The following is a 22,539-nucleotide window of genomic DNA, read 5'->3' on the forward strand; positions in this document are numbered from 1 at the left end:
TAAATTGGAGAGAGACAATTCTAACTTTAAAATTTAAACATTAGCCAGTGTTTCTTTTGAGGAGCACAATGGAAAATGGGGTGGTGTTTTTGTGTTGTTGTTGGTTTTGTTTTTTGTTGTTTTTTTTTCTCCCAACTACAGAAATATAAAATATAGGTTGAACTTGGACTGGTTTTCCAATGTGTGTAATGCAGAAAATATGCTTTCAAGTACTGTTAAGAGCTGCCTACCCACCTTATGCTGTTTCAGCTGCTTTTCAGTTGGACATGGGACTATCTCCGGTAGCATTGGGGTAGCAGCTTTTGTAACAGACTTTTGATGGAGATCTTGCTGCTGTCTTCTCCAGACAGAATTCACTTTAATCACAGAAATTTGTTTTGCTTAGATCAAAGTTCCAGTGATTAGCACACTGTTTTGTGTTTGTTGGGGTTTATTAGTTTGTTTTGGTTTGGGGAGGGTTGTTTGTTTGTTTTCATTTGCATGTCTGTTTTAATGAGGCTTTGGTTTAAAAAAAAAAACCCAAAAGGTTAAAAAAAAAAGCACAAAAATCATTTAGGGATGAAATGATTATAGGAAAAAGTCAGTGTCTCAGCCACTGAGCAGCAGGAACAAAAAGTGCATCAGGTAAGAAAATATCAGTGTAACCAAAGAGATTGCTTATTAAGATGCAAGAGAAAAGGATGAAATCTTTTGCTAAATTTGTTAAGTTTAGCTTTTCATTTGAACATTGGAATATTAATACATAGGTGTATGTATCCATATAATCATGTATGTGTTCATTAAAGGAGGAGAATTGCTCTATAGGCTCATGTTTCTCTCCACTGGATGAGGAATTCATATCTCAGCCTCCCACTCTTTGGGAGGATTATTTTATCTCTGTTGAATTCTTCCTGATCCAGCTGATGAATGGATTGTTCTGAAGTTTACGTAGTCGCGGAAAATGGACCAGAGAGCTGCATCTGCTATGCAACAATGTGTTTTTCTAGGTTTGTTCACGTGTCCAGTGAATCTCTGAATTGGTAAAATGATGCTGACAGCATCATGTTAGTGAGTCCCATTGTTGCAGCTGTAACTTCTGTGTGACTATTCTGTATCTATTGTTCCTCTCATCAGAATGGAAATATTCTTTCAAATTAAGTTTTAAATATTTAAAAATAATTTGAAATGTGGAGTTGACAAAAAAATGTAATCATAAAGTGTTTAGTAATTTTCTTTGAATTGACTGTTGTTCTTCCTCTTCTTGAACAGGTACATTTTCCTCACCAGTTAAATCTCAAGCCATAATCTATCCTAATTTGTTACTGGCTTGTTGCTACAGCAATCTGTACTGTCTGTTTTGGTTTTGTTTTTCTCTCCCCCTCCTTTGACTTTCAAAACCTTTATCTTAAACATTTTAAAGATATGTTTTGTGGTTTGGGTATTCTAACACACTGGTAACTTGTTTTAAAAGTTCTACTTGAAAAGAATGTGCAACATCTATTCTTTTTTCCCCCTCATTCTTTTGAAGTATTTTCATGAGTCTTTTTAGCAGATGATACCCTTATGTCAGAAGATAAAAGCAGGAGACTTGCCTGTTGAATTTGTGAATGATTCATAGAGACCTTGCTTTACTTTGTATAGTCTAGATTTTTAATGACTTAAATAAGAATACTGTGAGAGTGTGTACTTAGATTGATATTCTTCATTTTGTGGATTTTCTACATTTTTAGGACTCCTCCTGTTCTTTCGAGGCTTTGTTAATTATCTCAAAGTCAGAAATATGTCTGAAAGCATGGCAGCTGCTCACAGAACAAGATTCTTTTTCTTGTACTAAAGGTAAGCAATTTTTAGTGGTAATATTGTCTCTCCCAGGAAAACAATAACGAAATAATAAATAATCAAACTTCTGTCACCTAACAGAAGTTGCATGGCTTTTGAACATCTGTCATGAATGTCGTATATATTCTACATGGACTTGGAAATATCTGCAGTCTCTTAAAGTCATGGAATTTTAAAGTAAATAGAGCATCCTCATTGCCTCCAGTTCTCCCTGGAACTAACATTCAGTAACAAAACTGAAGAGGAAACTTGTTTTTCCTAAGCAAGAAACAGTATCTGCTGCCTGCCAGAATACTGTCCTTTGTCTTGAAACACTAGCTTTAGTAGTCAGCCTTTTGTCAGCAAGTTGGGAAGTGCTAATCTGCCTGCATATTAAATCTGATTGACATGGTTCTGAACATGCAAACAATAGATGAGTTTTTACAGGACTGGATTAAGACAGTTGTATACAAGTATGATTACTGTGAATGCAACAGTGTGCTTCATATATTCTTTAGGTAGCTGACTAATCAGTTTGGCACATACCCGCTCAATTTTTTTCTTCTTTTTTAATACTTTTTATCCTGTAGCTGGACGTATTGGACGTCACTATGTCATTATGTCATTTAAACCAGGGGTCTCCATCTGTGTTCAGCTTTATTTAAGTTGCATGACAAAATAAATTTAAGGCTGGAAATTAGTATTGTAGCATTTACATTACTCTGCACTCTACTTAAAATGTTTAAATACTGCATTTTGGCTTAACTGAGAAGCTATGTTTGCTGTAATAAAGCAGGTTTTCATAGCTTTTCTCCAATATTGCTCACAGGATTGATACGAAGTAACCAGAAACACATTATTGAAGCCTGAAAAAAATTTGAGATGCTATTTGGCTAGAAAAAAATCTCCTTTTATATAAGACAGTGATATTTTAAAACAGCTGATGGTAAATATCTATGCTATACAGTATAGTTCTTGATAATAGAAGAAGTCTCTTAATGTAACTGTAACATAGTATTTATTTCTAATGTGCTGTTTGGTCAAAATCATACAATAAGTTAAAGTTAAATAACTGGGACTTAAAATGCCTTTTAGTTGCCAATTTAGGTTGGTTACTACATGGCAGCATTTCCTATTTACAGTAGTTACGTATTCCTCCTTTTCCTTGTAATGTGGTAACCTCTTTAGAATACCAAAATTTTAGTGACTAGATGGAAAATGTCTGTTAGCTTTCAGTACAGTAAAACTTAAAAGTACTATCTAAAAAGCAATTGTTAGGACTAATTGGTATTTGAAAATTGTAGCTTGAAGACAATGAGAGTATAGGATAATGAGGTGTGTGACTCTGCTCTCCTGCGGTTACAATTCTGCTTTGGGACTAAACACTATCTAATTCAGCATTATTTGAAGTTAATGAGTTGTTCTGTCTGAGTTCAGTGTCTTTGAATTTTTTCTTTACCTGTAAGCGTCACTGAGATGTATGGGCTGATAAGGTCTGTGGAGGGTTGACAGAGCTGGACACACAAATACTACTCTTTTTTGAGGCATCTTTAAGTGTTGAAACAAGAAGTTCAGATCAATTGCTGTCACACTTAGATATCCTTGTTCTTGCATAGACAGGTAACTTCCTCTACAGTGACTGTTATTTTTAATAAATAACAAATATTACCTCTACATGTACAAAATATTTTCAGGTGCTCTTTTGAAATGACAAAAAAACAACAGGTATTGCTTTTTCTTAACTCTGACAATGAGGAGGGGAAACAGGCTGCTGCTTTGCTGCTTCTAGGTTTAACATCAGTTAGCAATGCTCCTTGTAGTGAATCACTGCAATGAACTGAAGTACAGCTCTTTCTTTATCTTCAGACTGCATCGAACAGACATTCCTTTCCTATACCAGTGTGAAGCTTCCAGATGATCTATAACCCTGCAAGTTAATAGGATAGAAGACTACTAAAACCAGAAGACAAATTAGGGAAGATACGGCTTCAAAAACAAATGACGGGATTGTTTATGCTCAAATACCAGTTCTGGTCATTCTAGTAAATATTTATAATTGCTGCCTTTTGTTTTAGCACATTTGTATATGTGCTTATTAAAAAGTACTCAAGTAAGAACAAACCATCTGTTACTATAGATTAGGTACAGTCAAACTTGGTTGATCTGTGCTTGTTGTGTCTGAAAGATTTAAGTGGTAACTTGTTTCACAGCGTCTATGTACCACTGACTTATTGATCTGAATGTTGAATACAATGAAATGCATTAAATGATTCAGATTAACCCATTTAGACAGGGGTTTTTTATATAATTTAGATTCGTCTAATGCTCGTGTAGAACACTTTTCAAGTTTACTAAACCCCAAAATTCCTTGTTGTCACAAACTTGTATTTGCCAATATTTTATCAAATTCAAACCAATATAGTGGTTTGCTTAAAATGATACTCCACTTTGAGTCCCCTGTAAATAACTGCATAAATGACTGTTTGAATTGCTTCTTAGGAAATATGTCAAAATATATTTTGTAACAGCATATTCTCTAAATTTTGTTTAATCTTATAGCTATATACTTTTTTTTGTTAATTGGCTTATTAAGGGTATAGTAACTATTAGATGTAATTTTGGAGGTAAAGGCATTGAGTTGTTTGTCTCATCCTAACTTTCCTCACATGCATTGTTATTAACTGGTTTGGGCTTGAGCCTGAAGTATGTTATTCATATGCATGATCCCATTAAAATCATAGAATTGTTTAGGTTGGGAAAGACATTTAAGATCATCAAGTCCAACTGCTAACCTAGCACTGCTTTGTTCGTGTTAGCAGGGCTGGGCAGCCTTACATGTTTAGTCCTTGGTCATGCAGTTGAATCCCCATAGGTGCACCTTTGTTCCTGAGACAGAGTATAACACTGGTTCTGTTTAAGAAGTCTTGAGCTTAGTATAAATACAAAGCCCACACTGAGGGCTTCTCTAAAGAAAAATCATGTAGCTGTCTTACAATGCTTGTTTAGAATAAATACTTCACCATTTCCTGAGAATAAACTAATTTAAATGTAAGGTAATTTTTGAAATAATCTACAAAAAGGTAGAAAAAAAATTATCTTACTTTTAAAGCTCTGAAAGTAGAAAATGTGTTGCACCTCTCCTTAAAATTCATTTAAGGTTTACCATTAATTTCTTATAAATATCATCTCTTTAAGGGGTACTGCCTGCTGTTCATGCATGTGTGGTTTCCTTTGAAGTTTGTGAAATTTAGGATTCTCCTTGAGTAGGAGAATACATCTCTCAGTCCTTTGCACAACTGGAATCTCAGTTGCAAAAATACGTTGGCTGTTGGTTGCACCTTTGAGGAAAAAATTACAAATACTTCCTCCAGTTTTTCTTTTTATTTTAGAATTTTGCCTTTTTATTACTAACTTTAAGAACAGTGAGGTTTATGTTGTTTTAAGTTAGTGCTGTATTCAGTTTTGTATCTATAATGAATGTTTAAAATATACATATAGAAACTGGTCACATTATTCATTTTCTTGATCTTTCAGAGATACTGACGGAGACTAAAACTTTAAGGGCATCTCCACTTCCCAGGTTTTTATGGAAAGAATAAAATTTAGCATTATGTTCAGTATTGGATTGGGATTTCCTTCTAAACTCATCTGTTTATTTCTGTGTTCTTTTGCATTCATTGTCCATACAAAAAGGAAGTGGATAATAAAACATTGCTTTGTTTTACTAATTAAGACTTATATTTTCTGGGGTTTTCATATTTCATATTGAAAAATACACATTGCAATATTTGTGTCAACATGGAATTCTAGACAAATCACTTGGCAAATGAGTACTAACCAAGCCTCTCTACTTTTCATCTCATTTTATGCAACCAACTGTAAGGACGTTTCTTTTTAATGAATTGATACAACTGTGTGAAGCACCCAGTATTGATTAATTTTCTATGCTTGCTACTATCAACCAGTGCTATTTCCCAACTGTGTCAGTTTTCCCAAATTAAGTAGCAGTCGTCTGATGAAATTGTTTGCTCCACTGTTTTACAGAAAGCTTCATACAGGTACATGGTTTCATTGTGTTTTGTTATTTTTCTGGACTACTGGGGAAACCTTCTTATTTGGACAGAAAGAATATGTAGGGTTAAAAACATGCGCATGTTATATAATCCTTTGTAGTTGATGCAGCAGTTTGGTAGCCTGAAATCTCATCAGCAGGAAGAAGGGAATTGGGACACTGTTTTCAAAGACAGCAATCTATTCCAGATGTGTCAAATGCTGCATATTTTCCTTGCTATTTCCTGTGGTTTAGAGACACCTGGCCAGCGTTGCTTTGTGTCTTAGTTGGGGGGGAAGGGGGAATGGGCAACTCCTGTATCACAATGAAGTTGACTGTAAACAGATTTTGTATGAATGCAAATAAGACTTTGAAGTTTGGGGCAAAAACAGTTGGAGAAGGGAGGTGGGGAGAGAAACTGCCGTTTTATTCAAGCAACTGGTATGAACATAATTTCTTTAGTTTTGTCATCTACTTTATTCATGTGGACACCACAGGAAGATGGACAGCTTGAATATGATTCAAATAGCCTGTGACTCTCTTAATGCATTTCAGAACTGATCCATCGCTCACACTTCCACCCCTCTTATGGAGTGGAGGTTGTGACCAAGCTCTCACTTTGCTGTCTTACCTAGAGTACTGACACAGCCCTCATCCTGCAACACATTTTAACCTGGTTTCAACACCCTACTCTTTCTGGGTCTGCTTCTCTCCCTTTAAATGATGACAGCAGGTGAGAAAAAAGTGGTTTTATTAACATGCTGTCATAACATCAAAAAGCTTTTAATCTCTTTTCCGCTTTCTGAGAATGTTTTCCCATAGTACTGCACCTTAGTCTCTCCTGTGTGGCTGCTTGCGTTGTTCACTTCAACAGAAAGCTCATCTCATGAAATTAGTATTGCTTTCTTGACTTCTGAAGGGAAGATGAATCTCTGGTTTGGAAATAAATGTATCTCAATAAGGAAAAATATATTCCTATAATCATGCTAAAATGTGATTAGCATATCATAGAATCATATAATAGGGTTAGAAAGGACCTGTAGATCATCTAGTTGCAACCCCCCTGCCATGGGCAGGGACACCTCACACTAACCCATGTTACCCAAGGCTGTGTCCAACCTGGCCTTGAACATCACCAGGGATGGAGCATTCACAACTTCCCCTGGGCAGCCCATTCCAGTGCCTCACCACCCTCACAGTAAAGAACTTCCTCCTTATATCCAGTCTAAACTTTCCCTGTTTTAACCCGTTACCCCTTGTCCTGTCACTACAGTCCCTAATGAAGAGTACCTCCCCAGCATCCCTATAGGCCCCCTCCAGATACTGCAAGGCTGCCATTAGGTCTCCAAGCAGCCTTCTCTTCTCCAGGCTGAACAGCTCCAACTTCCTCAGCCTGTCTTCATACAGGAGGTGCTCCAGTCCCCTGATCATCCCCGTGGCCCTTCTCTGCACTTATTCCAACAGTTCCATGTCCTTTTTATGTTGAGGACACCAGAACTGCACACAATACTCCCAAGTGAAGTCTCATGAGAGCAGAGTGGAGGGGCAGGATCACCTCCTTCGACCTGCTGGTCACGCTGCTTTTGATGCAGCCCAGGATATGGTTGGCTTTCTGGGCTGCGAGCGCACACTGAAGCTGGCCCATGTTAATTTTCTCATCGACCAGCACCCTCAAGTCCTTCTCCGGAGGGCTGCTCTGAATCTCTTCTCTGCCCAACCTGTAGCTGTGCCTGGGATTGCTCCGACCCAGGTGTAGGACCTTGCACTTGTCATGGTTAAACCTCATGAGGTTGGCATCAGCCCACCTCACAAGCGTGTCAAGGTCCCTCTGGATGGCATTCCTTCCCTCCAGGGTATCAACCGAACCACACAGCTTGGTGTCATCGGCAAACTTGCTGAGGGCACACTCAATCCCACTGTCCATGTCAGGAGCAAAGATGTTAAACAAGACCGGTCCCAAGACCGATCTCTGAGGGACACCACTCATTACTGGTCTCCAGCCGGACATTGAGCAATTGACCACAACTGTTTGCGTGTGTCCATCCAGCCAGTTCTTTATCCACCGAGTGGTCCATCCATCAAATTGATGTCCCTCCAATTTAGAGACAAGGATGTCGTGTGGGACAGTGTCAAGCACTTTGCACAAGTCCAGGTAGATGACATCAACTGCTCTACCCCTGTCCGTCAGTTCTGTAGCCCCATCATAGAAGGCCACCAAATTGGTCAGGCAGGATTTCCCCTTAGTGAAGCCATGCTGGCTGTCACCAAGCACCTTGTTGTTCTTCATGTGCCTTAGCATGCCTTCCAGGAGAATCTGCTCCAAGATTTTGCCAGGCACAGAGGTGACACTGACTGATCTGTAATTCCCTGGGTCATCCATTTTCCCCTTCTTGAAAATGGGGGTTATATTTCCCTTTTTCTACTTGTCGGGAACTTCACCTGACTGCCATGATTTCTCAAATATGATGGCCATAGGCTTAGCAACTTCATTTGCCAGCTCCTTGAGGACCCGCAGATGGATTTCATCATGTCCCACGGATTTGTGAACATTCAGGTTCTTAAGATGATCTCGAACCAGATCCTGTCCTACAGCTGGCCCAAAGTCTTCATTCTCACAGTCCCTGTATCTGCCTTCCAAGACTTGGGTGGTGTAGTCAGAGCATTGGGCATAAGCTACCCCAAAACAGTAGAGCCCAGTGTACTGTTTGTCCTGTGTATGTTGTTCTCCACTGTCCCAAGACTCCACCTTTTTTTCTGATAATTATGAGGATAGTTTTACCATCTGTGTTTTTACTTGGCAAATCCTTTCCATTTCCACATCCCTTTTCCTTTCTCTGTGCACTTGCTGTGCATCCCACAAGGACAGGCAGAGGGCAGCTCTACTGCATGTTGTATGCAGTTAATAAATAAACCACCTGGCAATTATGAAGTTGCTTTTTTTTCCTTCGCTGCAATGATGGTTTATATTTTCATACCTCCCTATGTTACAGGTAAGCCAACTTTTTTAAATCTTTGACTTTCAGACAACTGGAAAATGCTTAAAATACACCTGCTATAAGTATTTTGTATGCAAGTGGAATTAAAGCAGCAGCAGAATATGGTTTAAGTATATTTTCATTTATCTCCCCAAATGCCTGCATGATCAACTTGAAACATTTCTCTGATACATAATTGTTCATAAAGTATTGCAAACAGTATCGGCTCCCCAGCTGTTGTTCTTTTTCTGTTTGTAAAATGGAAAGGTATATATTAAACAATCTTAAAATGTGTTGGTTCTTTCATCCTGAGGGATGGTTATGGTTATCCCCACGTTTTTTACATCTGTTCTTGTGGTCTTCACTCTTAATTTTTCTTGTGGTTAAAGAAACACTGTGTGGGGGTATCCTTAGTGTCATATGAGAAGTTGTTCATTGATTCATCATTATACATTGCTGCACAGATGCCCATCCTTCTTAATTTTCTAGGTTGGTGTAGTCCCATGACTTCCAAATCCCCGGTTTCACATGGACAGACTGCTGCTATAAATTGTTTATTAATAAAATAACTATAAGGTATACTTCACTTGGATGTGTTCATTAATTGAGACTTGTAGTTCAATGTAATTGCAGTAGCATTGCTGGGCTGCTGCTGTAGGAGTTGGGGTGTGCTTGCTTCTGGAGCCTGAAGTCTCAGGTGTATTTTTTGCATTAGTGGTGACCAGGTGTTTGAGCAAAGTCTGCAGGTCTTGCTGGTAGAAATGTTACTGGAATAAAGCCAGTGTTATTCATCATGTAATTGGTAACGTGAGCATTTGCGGGACCATTGCTTAGCTCTTCTTTGGTCTCTGACTGACTTCTAGTTAGTGAATTAATTTGACAGTATCTCTTGCAACTTTCACTGGAAGTTTTTATATGAATTTTCATCCTGGAGGACACCAAGCAATTTTTGATGCATCAGATCTACCTCTGTGCCTCTTGGAACAAGTATCTTCTGAAGCCAGCCCTATCAGTTCACTTCTCCATATACACAGACTGGTGGAAATAAATTCTGCAGATTAAATTGATAAGCGAAATACTACTATTTCTACCTGAAATGTGAATCACATCCCACTTAAAAGCTGTTACTTTGAGAATAGTCTTAACACTATGGTTAAGCAAAACAAGGAATTTTTATTGTAAGTAATTATTGGCAGCCAGTTGTAGTGTTACTGTACTTTGAATTTTCAAGTTTTGTTATTTTTTCCTGAGGAGTCAAAGTTTTGGGGTTTAGGTTTTGTTTTGGTTTTTTTTTGGTAGGAAAATCACAACACTCATTCTACTTCTGCTGGTTTTCGTTGTAACATGGGCATATGATAAATGCAAGAAACCCTGACAGCATAATCCTGTGATTAAAAAACGTTAAGTGTTATGCATTCAGAAACTTAAATGTTTCTGAATTCTGACTGAAAGCTGGTGTGATGTGTTGGACTTGGCAGGTTACGTATGGCTTGATCTTACTCCTTCTATGTAAGAATGGTGAGTGGTGCTACACTGTGGGCCCTGGCTGTGTCACGACTTCAAGATGAGAGTGCTGTGTATTAAGCAGAGATTCACTACTTTCACAGAGGAGGAGGAGTGCTTGGACCTTTAACTCTGGGTTTGCATCAGCTGGCATAGTCCATGTTTCTGGTGAGATGATGGGAGCACATCTGAGTGCAGTGCTTATCCCTTTTCTCCCCAGTTGACCAGTCGCTTTGTGCATCTATGTTATCTGTGAAAAGGGCCCTTAGGTTTTCTTCTCTTCCTGAAGACAGCTGGAATAGCAAACTCTCCTCCACTTGGACAGGGCAGGAGGGCACTTGGCCAGCAGTTGTTAGTGTAGCTGGCCCCATGGAAATGCCTCTGGCTGTTTCCCTGCCTTGCCAGCAGAGATGCAGTCTGCAGCCCTGTCTTGGATTACACAGTCTGCCTGGCACATGTAGCTTTCCTAACTCTTACGACACCGAGGTGTACATTAACGAAGAAGTTAGTGTTTTCAAATTTGTATTTTGTCACAGATCTCATGATGCTGGGCAGCTTTCTTACCATTTCACTTATGGATGGGAAAAACGCATCCCTCCCAGCATGCGTTTTAAAATCTCATAGATGGATGTGATGTGTTCATGAACACTTGGTCCTGGTCTTGGATGGACCTCTTTATAACTACCTGGTACAAAGCAGTCACTAAGATTATCGACTGGCTTCTTAAGAAGTACCATTTTACTCATAAAATTTGTGCTTTTTAAGAGAAACTACTGCTGACTAGAAATGTTACGTATCTAGTAGCAGCAACAGCTGTAGGAGGAGCGTAGCCCAGAAGGCCCAAATGTGTCAAATTAATTCCTACTTCAGTGAATAAAATATTTCAAGTACCGTATTAAATTTTTCATGTTGGAGTGTTTTGGGTTTTTTACTTTTAACTTTTTTTTACATTTAATTCATTTGAAGTTTTTTTTTCCTTTGGGCGATGTAGACAGCTAAAGGGTGAACATGGTAGTTCCCAAAGGCTGAGTCATTTAATTTGATTGCTCTTAGAGGGTCATGCTGCTTTGAACTGTGAACATGAAAATTACCTGGGGAGGTTTCAGAAGTGATAGATCATCAAGAGAAGCTGTGGCTGCCCCATCCCTGGCAGTGTTCAAGGTCAGGCTGAATGCAGCTTTCAGCAATCTGGTCTAGTGGAAGGTGTCCCTGCCCATGGCAGGGGGGTGGAAACTACATGATTTTTAAGGTTTCCTCAACCCTAACTATTCTATGATTCTATGAACTTAGTAATTCCTACCTACGCTGCCAGCAAATGTTATCCAAAAAACATTCTTCGTATGTATGTTTGTTGCTATTTCCCTGTGGCTTTTGTGCAGTCTTCCTCATAATTATATTTGGGTTATATAAGTACTATATGTAATATTTGATCTCTGTGGTCCATGCCTATAAAGTGACTTACTGTATCTTATGTGCATACATGCTTCCGTTTATATCAAGAGAAAAGATGGGGTGTGGTGTTGGATTTTTTTTATTTGCTTGTTTTTTTTTAATCTACGGAGGTTTGGTTTTGGTTTGCTTCAGAAGTGTCTGCAGACCATTTACTGCTTCTGCATCTCAGCCATAAACTGTAAATTTCAGTGATAATGGTGTTTTTTTAATCTTCATTTATTTAGGAGGTTTTTTTCTGTTTGGTTTTTTTTTTGAGGCCTGTGTTAATGCTTGTGCAGTGTTTAGTGTAGTCCCACTCCCCATCTTTTTTAGAGCTTCTAATTTTACAGCATCTGTGTTACAAAAGGGATTAAACAGCTCGTGTGATTTAATCCAGATCTGGGGCTTATGAAATGCATAAAATGCAATCCAGTAGTGTTTGTGCTCCTAATTAATGCAGAATAGTTTTGCCCTTCAAATGAAAAATGCCACACTTAACTCTCAGCTATCCAGCGGTAGCTTATATTTACATGGTGAATCAGTGAATGCTATGGGCATGACACCTGCCCTGGTCTTGTTTGGCTCCCAGCTCTGTACTCCTCACTTCAGTCACAGCTACTATACTGCTATGAGCTTTGATTTAGGTTTGAGTTTGGAAAAGCTAGCACAGGCACTCTGTGTCCCAGATCCTCATCTAGAAAGGCCTTTGCAGCTGAACTAGGTACATGCAGAGCTGTCTTTGGTTTCCTAGGCTGTGTCTCTAGTATCTGGACTACTGGGAAATATTGTGCAGAAATTTCAGTATAGAGCCAGCTTGGGTCTGACATGGCTGGCTGCAACTTGGGTAAAACAGATTTTGTCAGTCTCAAACATACGCCTTTGGGCCAGTCTGAGCATCAGCAACATGCGCTTAAACACATCTGGAGTATCCATATTAACTAGATTTTTCTTTTCATAATAGCAAGAAATGAGTATCAGGCTGATGTATATAACATTCAAGTTCCTTTACGAGCCCAGTTTTAGCTATATCATTTGGGTGTACAACGGTTGAAGCTGAGTTCCTGATCTCAGGATTATTTCTGTTTGGCATAAATGAAAATATCCTTCCCTGAGTATCCCAGCTCCTATGTGTGTGCTGTAGCTTTCCTTTGGACCAGTAGTTTCCACACTCATGACAGATTCAGTCATTCAGGTTGGAGGGGATCACAAGAGCTAATCTGGTGCAAGTTCCTGTTCAGAGCAGGGCCAGTGCTGAATTTGGAGCACATTGCTTAAGACTTTTTCAGCTGGGTCTTGAAACCCCCGGAGCAAGGCAGTTTGTCCCGGTGCTTCATTGTCCTCATTTGTCATCATCACTGGCTGAGCTTTGATGAGGAATGTGCTCAATGGCTCCTTCCACAGCACCCTGGAGCTCTGAGCTCTCTCTTGACAAGTGAATCCTGGCAGGAGGAAGGAGGTAACTCAAGCCTCTGGGTTACTGAGCAGCCCTGGAAACTGCTCAGCTGTCATGTGACAAAGGGGAGAACGCGTTTTGAGAGAAAGTGTCCAGTCTTATAAATTGCCCACGTTTCAAGCCCGGAAAAGTGATGGTGGGCCTTTCACTGTTTTCTGCCAGCTTGTTTAAGCATCTTAGCGCTCAGAGCACTGGATGCTGTGAAGTCTCTTAATCGTTCCTAAAACTGACACTTCCATGAGGCCTTTTTCTCCATACATGGTACCTTGGTGTTCCTGGTGATTCCTATTTCAGACTAATTACAGGCTTAAATATCTGGATCTCTTGCAGCAGGACTCCTGTTGTCTAATTTCATCAGCCTGAAAGTTTAGTCCTCTAGTCTAAGCTACTCACCAAGGATTGCTCTGTAGTCAGATCAAGAGATGCACCTGCAAATGATGTTTTTTTCCCCACCCAAAGCCATATGTCCAAAATGGGGTCATCTCGATCAGCACTGAAAAGCTTTTGGACTGCACCTTAAAGTACCTTTTAAAATATGTGCCCTGCAGGTTCTTAAGCAAACAATAGCTTTTGGTCACACTGGCGCTTGCTGAAGAGTTCCTCATTTATAGGAAAAATTCCTTTTCTGTCTTTGAAGTTCAGTTGGGCAATTTGTCCCAGCTTTCAGTGTTCTCTGCTCTTTGGGGACATCTGTCTTGTGCCTGAGGACACCACAACTTCCGGAGTTACCAGTCCCCTGGGTTTTCCCAGGATCCTGCCTTGAATTTGGCAATAGACTTGAGTCTGTGGTGTTTCAAACGGAATGGTTTGGGCTTTGTGAAATCCTGTTTTCCTAAAGACTTTGTTTCATAAGCAAATAAAGATCAGCTGTTTGCTCCCTTCTCATCCAAGGACTGGGGGGACATAATGAAGCGAGTATGCAAATGTCTCTTTTTTTCCACAAAATATGCCGTTGAGCTGTGGGTCTCCTATCCCCAGTATTTTGGCATTTGCCATGATTAGAGCAACTAAGTTCTTTACAGAGACCAGAGAAACCAATTTTCGTGGCAAGAATTCCTTTTGGGATTCTTGTGAGGGCTGCATGTTTTCACAATAGAGCTGGCCAGGTGTGTCAAGAGTACCATGCAGTGAGATGCTAATCAAGATCTGTCATCTTCCCAGCTTGTTTAGCTAGTTTATGAACAGTGTTTGTAGCTATTGGTTTGGAATTAACTGCTATTTCCGTAATCTGGAGATTCTGAGAGGTCACCCAGGTGCTCTGAGACCTATAGCCCCATTAGATTCTTGAATCCCAGCCTTCAAAAGCAAGAACTCTACCAGTTCTGCAGCTTGGCAGCTTGGCAAACCTGCTGCAGCAGTGCTGCTCAGCAGCTACACAACACTTTCTAGAATCAACTTAGAATCATAGAATAGTTAGGGTTGGAAAGGACCTTAATATCATCTAGTTGCAACGCCCCTGCCATGGGCAGGGATGCCTCTCACTAGACCATACTAAATGATGTCCCACTAAGCGATGTCACCCAAGGCTCTGTCCAACCTGACTTTGAACATCACCAGGGATGGCGCATCACAACTTCCCTGGGCAACCCAATCATAGAATCATAGAATACTTAGGGTTGGAAAGAACCTAAATATCATCAAGTTCCAACCCTCCCTGCTGTGGGCAGAGACACCTCCCACTAAACCATGTCACCCAAGGCTTTGTCCAACCTGGTCTTGAACACTGCCAGGGATGGAGCATTCACAACCTCCCTGGGCAACCCATTCCAGTGCCTCACCACCCTAACAGGAAAGAACTTCTTCCTTATATCCAATCTAAACTTCCCCTGTTTAAGTTTTAACCCCTTGTCCCATTACCCCACAGTGGTCTGTGGTTCCAAGGCTGCTGAGATAGTGTTCAGAGGGCTGAGGCAGTAGCAAAAGAGAGAGAGTCAAACCTGGTGTAGTCTTAGCCATGCTGCCTGTCCTCTGGAATTTCTTGCCAAAACTGCATCCAAGTTCTGACATGGAGAGACAGCCAGAGAATGACCTAACAGCTAAGCAGTGCAGAAGACTGGGGCTCTGGAGCTTATGTTCAGTCCTTCACTCCTTCATTGAGCAATATGGGAATAACCGTAAAACCTATTGCAAATCATGGTGCTAACATAAAACCCTCATGTAGCCCCTCTACTGTTTCAGAAGTTGTGTAGGTTCCCTTTCTCAGCTCTGATAAACTGATTCAATTGCTACAAACTAAGCAGGATTTTCTTGTGAATTGGAAGGTTATGCCTGAATGTTTTAGTCTGTTGTATGGAATGAGGAGCGATCTGAAACACTGCAGTTAAGATAAAGGACTCGAGGAGCATTTAATTGTGGCCACTGGGGAACAGGAGTGGCTGCCACCACTTGAAAGCTCAAACCTGCCCTATACCCACCATACAGACCACTATACAAATTAAAATGCTGTGACTGTGTGACTTCCAGGCAGGTAGCAGACGGTGCATGTTAATATTTCATTTTCTCCCTGTTAAGTGCAGGAGTGCCTCCCCGCTCCTGACTCTGCTCCACATCCCATCTTCTGGTGGGCCAGTTTTCATACAAAGAAAGGGAGTTGCAGCAAGCTTAAATATCCCTGGGTCCCAACAAGTATGAAAGGTGTGTTACCAAATACACTTGCCCTGCCCAGCCAAAGAGACCACATTTTGGATAGTTTCACAAGCTGTAAGGTTTCAAATCCTGCCAATGTTAGCACATAATCTTAGCTTTGCATTTGGAAATGGTCCCCTTGCTTTGGAAGAGAGGGGGAGTTAAGAAGCGAGGCCTCTCTCTGTAGGGCTGGGTTTTAGTCTCATTTTTTTAAATCTCAAATAGTGGTTTTGGTTAAAAAGAAGACACAGCAAATGTGGATCATTTAATATTGTAGTCAAGTTTTCCTCCTTTGGGCTTCTGTGAAGAGGCACAGAAAGGATTGCAGAGCTGTGGACACAAGGGTAAATGATAACCGGTCACTCTGAGAGTGTGGATGGGTATCTGGAAGGCAATGCTGCACCTGGGCTTTGTGCTTGTGCCTACCCAGAAGGCTCAATAAAAACCTTTATCTTTTTTTTTTTTTTTCCCTTTGCCATTGTTCTATTGAGGGGAGGCTTCCTGAATTCAGCCATATAGATTTTTAATGGGTGACCTATTTGCATGACTCCTTTCCGCACTGGCAAATAGCATGGATGAGAGGGTGTTCCTCATGCACCATGGCCGCCCGCTCCTTCTCCCTGGTCTATGGGACCCAACTCAGGCAGCAAGAGCTTGACCTGAACTCACTAGCCAAGGAATACCATGGCTGCACACTGTATTTCTGCACCTTGTATCAACACCAAAAAAATAGGGACCTTGCAGTGAAGCTGGTTGTGTGTACTGCCTGCTCCAGCTGATAAGAGATTTCTCAGGCCTAAGTAAACAGCTCTTCCTAAACGCTGAGGCTCTCACTGTTGTGACATAGTGAAAAAATAACATTTGCAGCCTATAGTGTCCTTTCTGTCACTGCCTTTGAAAGGTGTAGTGCATCTGAGCACCACAAAAGTGATGGGTTTGGATCTGGCATGTCATACTTTACAAGGAGAGATTCCCAGTGTCAATCTGGATGGTCATAACTGTGCTTGTTCCTGCCTCTTCTTCCTCCTCCTCTGCCTGCCCCTCCGAGGGTTGGGGTTTTCCTCCAAACACCGGAAACTCTGTGATTAATTTCTCCATACAAAGAAAAGACACTTTCTTGAAATAATATTTATGGCATGTTGATATTCTTTAGCCTTGATGTGTTCCAGAAAAGTGGATTTAGAACTAGAACTGAAGGGAGAAAACCCCAAGCTTGGATCAAAATTATTAACAAAAGTGATTGAAAAATGTGAAGTTAAAATGTGACATTACATATTCTAAAACCCAGATGACTTCATACTGTGCAAGAAAATACGGCAAAAGAAGTTCCTAATTAATAATCCAGTTCTTCATATGGTATTTCATTAAATACTGAAAACCAGAATTACTGCTCAAGGTTATGCAGTCAGGTGTTTTTTGTGAAAATATTCCTGATTTAACTTTTGTAGACAACTCTGGTCAGAATTTGTCTCATAGGCAGTTAACTAAGACTTTAGTAAACTTTAATTACTTAACTTTCGCTTTAATAGAAGGGGGCTCATAAGCTGCACTGGTGACAGTTTAGTCCTCCATCTCTGACAGACTTAAAAGATACTGGTACCACAACAATTAAGATGAAATGTGTACATTACACATGTTGTAAAGAGACAGGATACACAGAAGAATAAACGAGCATCAATTAGCATCTGGTTTCAGCTGAGTCACAAGTGGACTTCATGTCTCGGACTTTGTTCCATTTTAGTGTTCACGTACAGGCTCTGCGAGAGACCAGATGCACATGACTGCAAGCAGTGTCCATCGTTCATGTTTACAGTGCCTAAAAGGCACCATAAAAAGACAGAAAAAACATTCATATTTGTCTTGAAGTTGATTTGGAAGGTGAAAGAAAAATGCCCATTTCAAGTCTGCAGCATTGCTCCTTCTAGTGATTTCCAGTGAGCTGCCTTGTAGGCCCATTTGCAGCTCCATAAAGTATAGTTATTACAGTTTGCTTCCCAATATTACACCTGCTATTTCTCTACAGTAACTAATAAAAAGTAAAACAGCAATAACCATTTGAAAAAGCAGCTCTGAAATGCCAAATTTTGGTTGCAATGCCATTCAAGGTTTGTGTAAACATCTTCATCCGGAAACTTGAATTCAAACATCGGTTAATTCAGCATGTTGGAAGAGATAAGTTTATTTGTGTGCATCCCAAAACCACTGCATATTTTGGCATGGGAAGGGAACAGCAGCAAACTGGTGGGTCAGGAGTGAGGTCAGCTGGCACAGTGGTGGAGGAAGCTTGTGCAATACCTGCCTGCAGTTGGTTTTGCTCTAGCTGATGCTAATGTCCCTTGCCATCAGCAGCTTTGAAGTCACCCACAATTCAACAACATTAACAAAACACATGGTGTTTCATAGACATTTGTATAACACTGTAAACATTAATCAATTTTATTAATGGAATGTGCTTTATCAGTGGCAATGGAAATTTGGATCTGAGGGAAAGGAGATCCATGGGAGATGGGGGGTTATTTTTGGAGTGGAGGGAAGAGGATCTCTTTTGTGCAGTGAGATTCATTCCTCTGGAAGGTCCCCACCAGGTGTTTTGGTGAGTCCTAAGGAGGAATGTGCAGTAATAAAAAATGGAGATTCAGTGAACAAACCAGGAGGCAAGGATAGATTTATGTCCTTGGCAGCTCAGGCCAGTCTCCATATGTTGTTAACATTAGATGGTGAGAGAAATTAACTGTATCATATGCTATAGCACAGCCTATATTTTGAGCCTCTCCTGTTTAAAAACAGCTTAAAACAAATGGAAAAGATAAAATGAGAATTTTCCTCAAGTGAGAGCAGATGGCAAAGTTTACAGGCCCTGGAAGGCAAAGGGAGACTTCTCCATGGCCAGGAGGAGTTGGGACAAGGAGCACTGTGTCACCTCTTTCTGCCAAGAATGTGCTTTTTGTTGCAATAACTTACATTTTGTATCCAGCCACCCTCTTGCTTTATATGGTTCAAAGCTGAAGACATTATGGGCATAAAGTTTCTCGACAGATACTCCTGAGGACACTTGTATTACATTGCATTTTCCAGTTCCTTCTTCGGCAAGACTTAGTGTCTGTAATGTAGTACCATCAAGCACCTTGGTCTTCTTCCTTTCTTATATATCAAGAAATGTGGGAGTTTATTATTGATTTTTGTGGCATCTAAGTTGCTCTCTGTCTGCCCAGCCGGCACCTCCAGCTCTTCCTGAGCTGTCGTGCCAGCAAGTGAAGAAGCTGTACCAGACACTGGTGGAACCCAAAGGTACCCTGCCACTGCCATCCAGAGCCTCCAAATAAAGCTGGAAATATGCTTTTAATACAGTTAGCTCAGGAGCTCTGTGGTTTGGCCCTATGCTCAATTAATTTATTAAAGATGTAGGCAGATTCGGTTCTTTAAAAGCCTTTCTTGCAGTTATTTTCTTTTAAGATGTGAGCTTTATAAGGGTCTGAAATAAAAAACCAACCAAACAAACTCCACTTCCTGTTTTGTCCAAATATTTTGTCACTAGAGCACCTACCTGGGAAGTCTTCGATTCTCATTTAACCTGCAGGGGCTTTTTTAGTTTGCATCCATTTGAGCCATGACAATTACCCCCAAAAAAGTGTCCCCAGTAACAGGTGTCTGAGGGCTCTTTTTGCAATCTCTGATAATGACTGATAATGACTCTGATAAAAATTTATTGGGTCAGTGAAATAACAACATCATTAACTAATTATTCACTGGCTTGCTTTATCTCCCAGTAGAGTGCCCGAACTGATAGGCCTTAAAGTCATTTCCCTCTCTCTTTGTTCAATGTATATTTAAGTAATTACTTTATACAAAGGGGTGGAACAGCTCCAGGAGGAGAGCTTGGCAGAGCAGGGCTGCTTTGTCAGGGTGGGCAGGATCCTCTCCCGAGAGATGGATTTCACATCCCAGTAGGGAAAGACAGAGTCTGAACCAGTATCTCCCAAATCCTGTGTATGGGCTGTTGAGTAAAAGCGCTACTACCTTCACTTTGCAAGCGATGATGAAGTGCAGCCCCTTGAACATTTTGTTCAACAGGTTTAATGTCAATGAGGACACCCCTCTTCAAGTCCCATTTACTTTGGGAAAAAAAGCCTTAAGTTTTCCAGTGGTTTACTTAAGTAAAATGAAAAAAATCCCCCCCCAAACAACCCAAAGAATTTATTGATGCATCTATAGCTAGCTGGGCCTTGCAGAGAAAAGGCAGAGAGGGAAATGCAGCTGCAGGTTGATCCCTGCAGGGCAAGGAGATAGCTTTTCATTTTCCGTCTGCTGCAAGATGATGAATTTCATTTCATCTGGAAAACAGTCATGGCTATAGGATCGCAGTTCAGCTCTGACCTTCCAGGCAGTTTGTATCGCTGTAGAGCCTGAGGGTTTGGTTGAATCTGTAACCACTTTTGCACCGCCTTAAACTCAGTAAACACTTTGAAGGCTGACTTGCAGCTCCAACTGCTAAAGACTTCATTTTTCAATGTAATCTGAGATCTGAAGCATGTTTTGCAGAAGGGTTGAACTGTGGGCTCTCATGAAGTATACAGCAGAGGCTACCATCACTCATGCCTGTATTTCTAATTGCTGACAAACCTGATGGCAACCAAATCACTTTGTAGCCTCTGCAGATGCGAACAATGAAATACTAGACCAGCCAAACACCGTGGCATAACTACGTATAAACGATTGTGTCTAGGTGAATCTAGGGTGGATTATCTAATGTCTCATCAAAACTTGTAACGTGTATCCGACAATACAGAATCTAAATTTCTCAGCAACAAGTCATCAAATAATTCAACAATTGGCCAGGAAGTTAGTTGTTTACACTAAAACAGCTTTCTTTCAAGACTTTGGGTGTGGGTGAAGCATAATATTTATTTAAAGATGAAGATAAAAATTTACCATGCACACATAATCTTGAATGTACATCTCTGATATAAATACCTTCTTATCCCTAATGCCTCTGACTGCTGTAATTATGTATTGCACTATTTATACAACCAGGAAGATAAGAATTAAAAAGGAAATCCTGTACATCATCTATATCGAGGCACACAAAAGCACCCAAAGCATCGGAGCCTTTGTTTTCTCATAGACAGTGTGGGATTTTAGCAAACAAACTGGCTTCTAAGCACATGTATTTTCCTCTCACCATGTAGTTTTTAACAGTTATGGTATAGGTTATGTCTAGAGCAGATCAATCAGCTTGCTTCCTTGGTATTTGTAGTAACAGTATAGTAGAGGGTTGTGGGTTTGTCACTCTCTCATCTGCCTAACTTGACAGCAGGCATGGGCTCCCTGCTGCAGTAGCCGAGGAGCAGTTAATGGCAAAGCAATTGCTGCCGCAGGGAGACGCTTAGCAGGCCGGTCCCAACATGGTGTACGGCTCACTTACCAAGGGTTTCAAACTTGTTGACTGGGAAAATTCTACTTGCCAGGACAAGATCTTTTTACACACGGCAAGAACAATCTCCTATTGTCTCTGGGGGTAAAACGGTGCCAATAAAAGATAAAAAACCCATGCCAACATGGTGATACATAACTATGTTAACTGCTTCACCACTATATTTAACTATGAGGTAAAAGCCTCTGAGAGAGGTGGGTGGTTTTTGGTCTTGCACATCTGATTAAACAGAATGTAGCAATTTTTCAATTTTACATTGAAAAAATCCCCACATACTGCATTCATAACTCCATAACTGTGCATCTATGAGCATTACCTTTTTTTGCTGTTTGTTCTTATGCCCTGGCTGAATGTCTCTTTGGTGGGGCAGGAGCAAAGGTTGAAGTGTCTCCTGCTCCCTTTGCAGCTTTGTGGGGCTGTGTCACAGGTGAAGCACCAGAGCAATTCCCAGAAGGGACCCTGGATCCCAGAAAGGAGTGTACTCTAGGTAAGAAGCTCTGAAAACTCCCAGACTACCCAGGGAGGCACCTGGGGGACTGTAGGATCCTCAGGATTAGGTGCTGCTGGCCAGTATAGGCTTTCAGGATCCTTTGGCTACTTGGATATAGGGAATCATGAGGAGAATTTGGTGGTCTGAATCTTGCTCTGTGCTTTCACCTGATTTTCCCTACACAAATTTATGACCGTGCTGACAGTTTTTAGACAAACCTGCTTTTCCTTTGATCTCCCATTGCTCTTCCTGTCCTGCTCAAGCCCATTTTGTAAGTAAGTTAGCTGGAGGAGCAACAGTATTTTTCATGCTCACAGTACAGGCATTGCCTTTGAACAGCCCTCAGATGTTTGTTGAGGTCTGCTTTACCTTGAACCATTCCAGCCCTTCCTTCTCTTTTTATTCCTTCCTCCACTGCTCCAACTTCCCTTCACTAAGCTCAAACAAATATATCTTAACGATCAGGTAGAGAAGCAGTTTACAGTATATATTGTGTGTACGTATATGTACAATACACATATGCATATGTGCATAATGTATACTTACAAAGAGTAGGTATTTATATATATATGTATACACATATATAGAGTATTGCAGAATAGCTCCAAATAGATGCTCTTGCATTACAACCAACCAGCCACTCTTTCAAAATCTCTTTTTTTTTTTAAGTTTGGATGTGCTCATTGTGGAGGCCTGGCCCCATTATGGGGCTTGCCCTTTTCCATTGATTACATGGCACCAAAATGTAGAATTGAATGCAAGCCTAGGTTCATGCTGAGAAAA

At 40.5% G+C, this 22,539-nt stretch overlaps 1 protein-coding gene across 1 annotated transcript in view; it reads left to right on the forward strand.

The window, feature by feature from the left end:
- Positions 1–5,525, forward strand: part of NDFIP2 (Nedd4 family interacting protein 2) — a 28,429-nt gene extending 22,904 nt beyond the window's left edge. Inside the window, exons 6-7 of the mRNA XM_062636955.1 lie at positions 1,710–1,815; positions 3,664–5,525. Of these exons, the coding sequence (XP_062492939.1) occupies positions 1,710–1,813 (104 nt within the window). The 3' untranslated portion in view covers positions 1,814–1,815; positions 3,664–5,525. The remainder of the gene's footprint in view (positions 1–1,709; positions 1,816–3,663) is intronic.
- The last annotated feature ends 17,014 nt before the right edge of the window (positions 5,526–22,539 follow it).

This window comes from Pezoporus occidentalis, unplaced genomic scaffold (assembly GCF_034315485.1).
Source record: "Pezoporus occidentalis ecotype Australia unplaced genomic scaffold, CSIRO_AGI_Poc_V1 ctg5, whole genome shotgun sequence".
Lineage (NCBI taxonomy): Eukaryota > Metazoa > Chordata > Aves > Psittaciformes > Psittacidae > Pezoporus > Pezoporus occidentalis.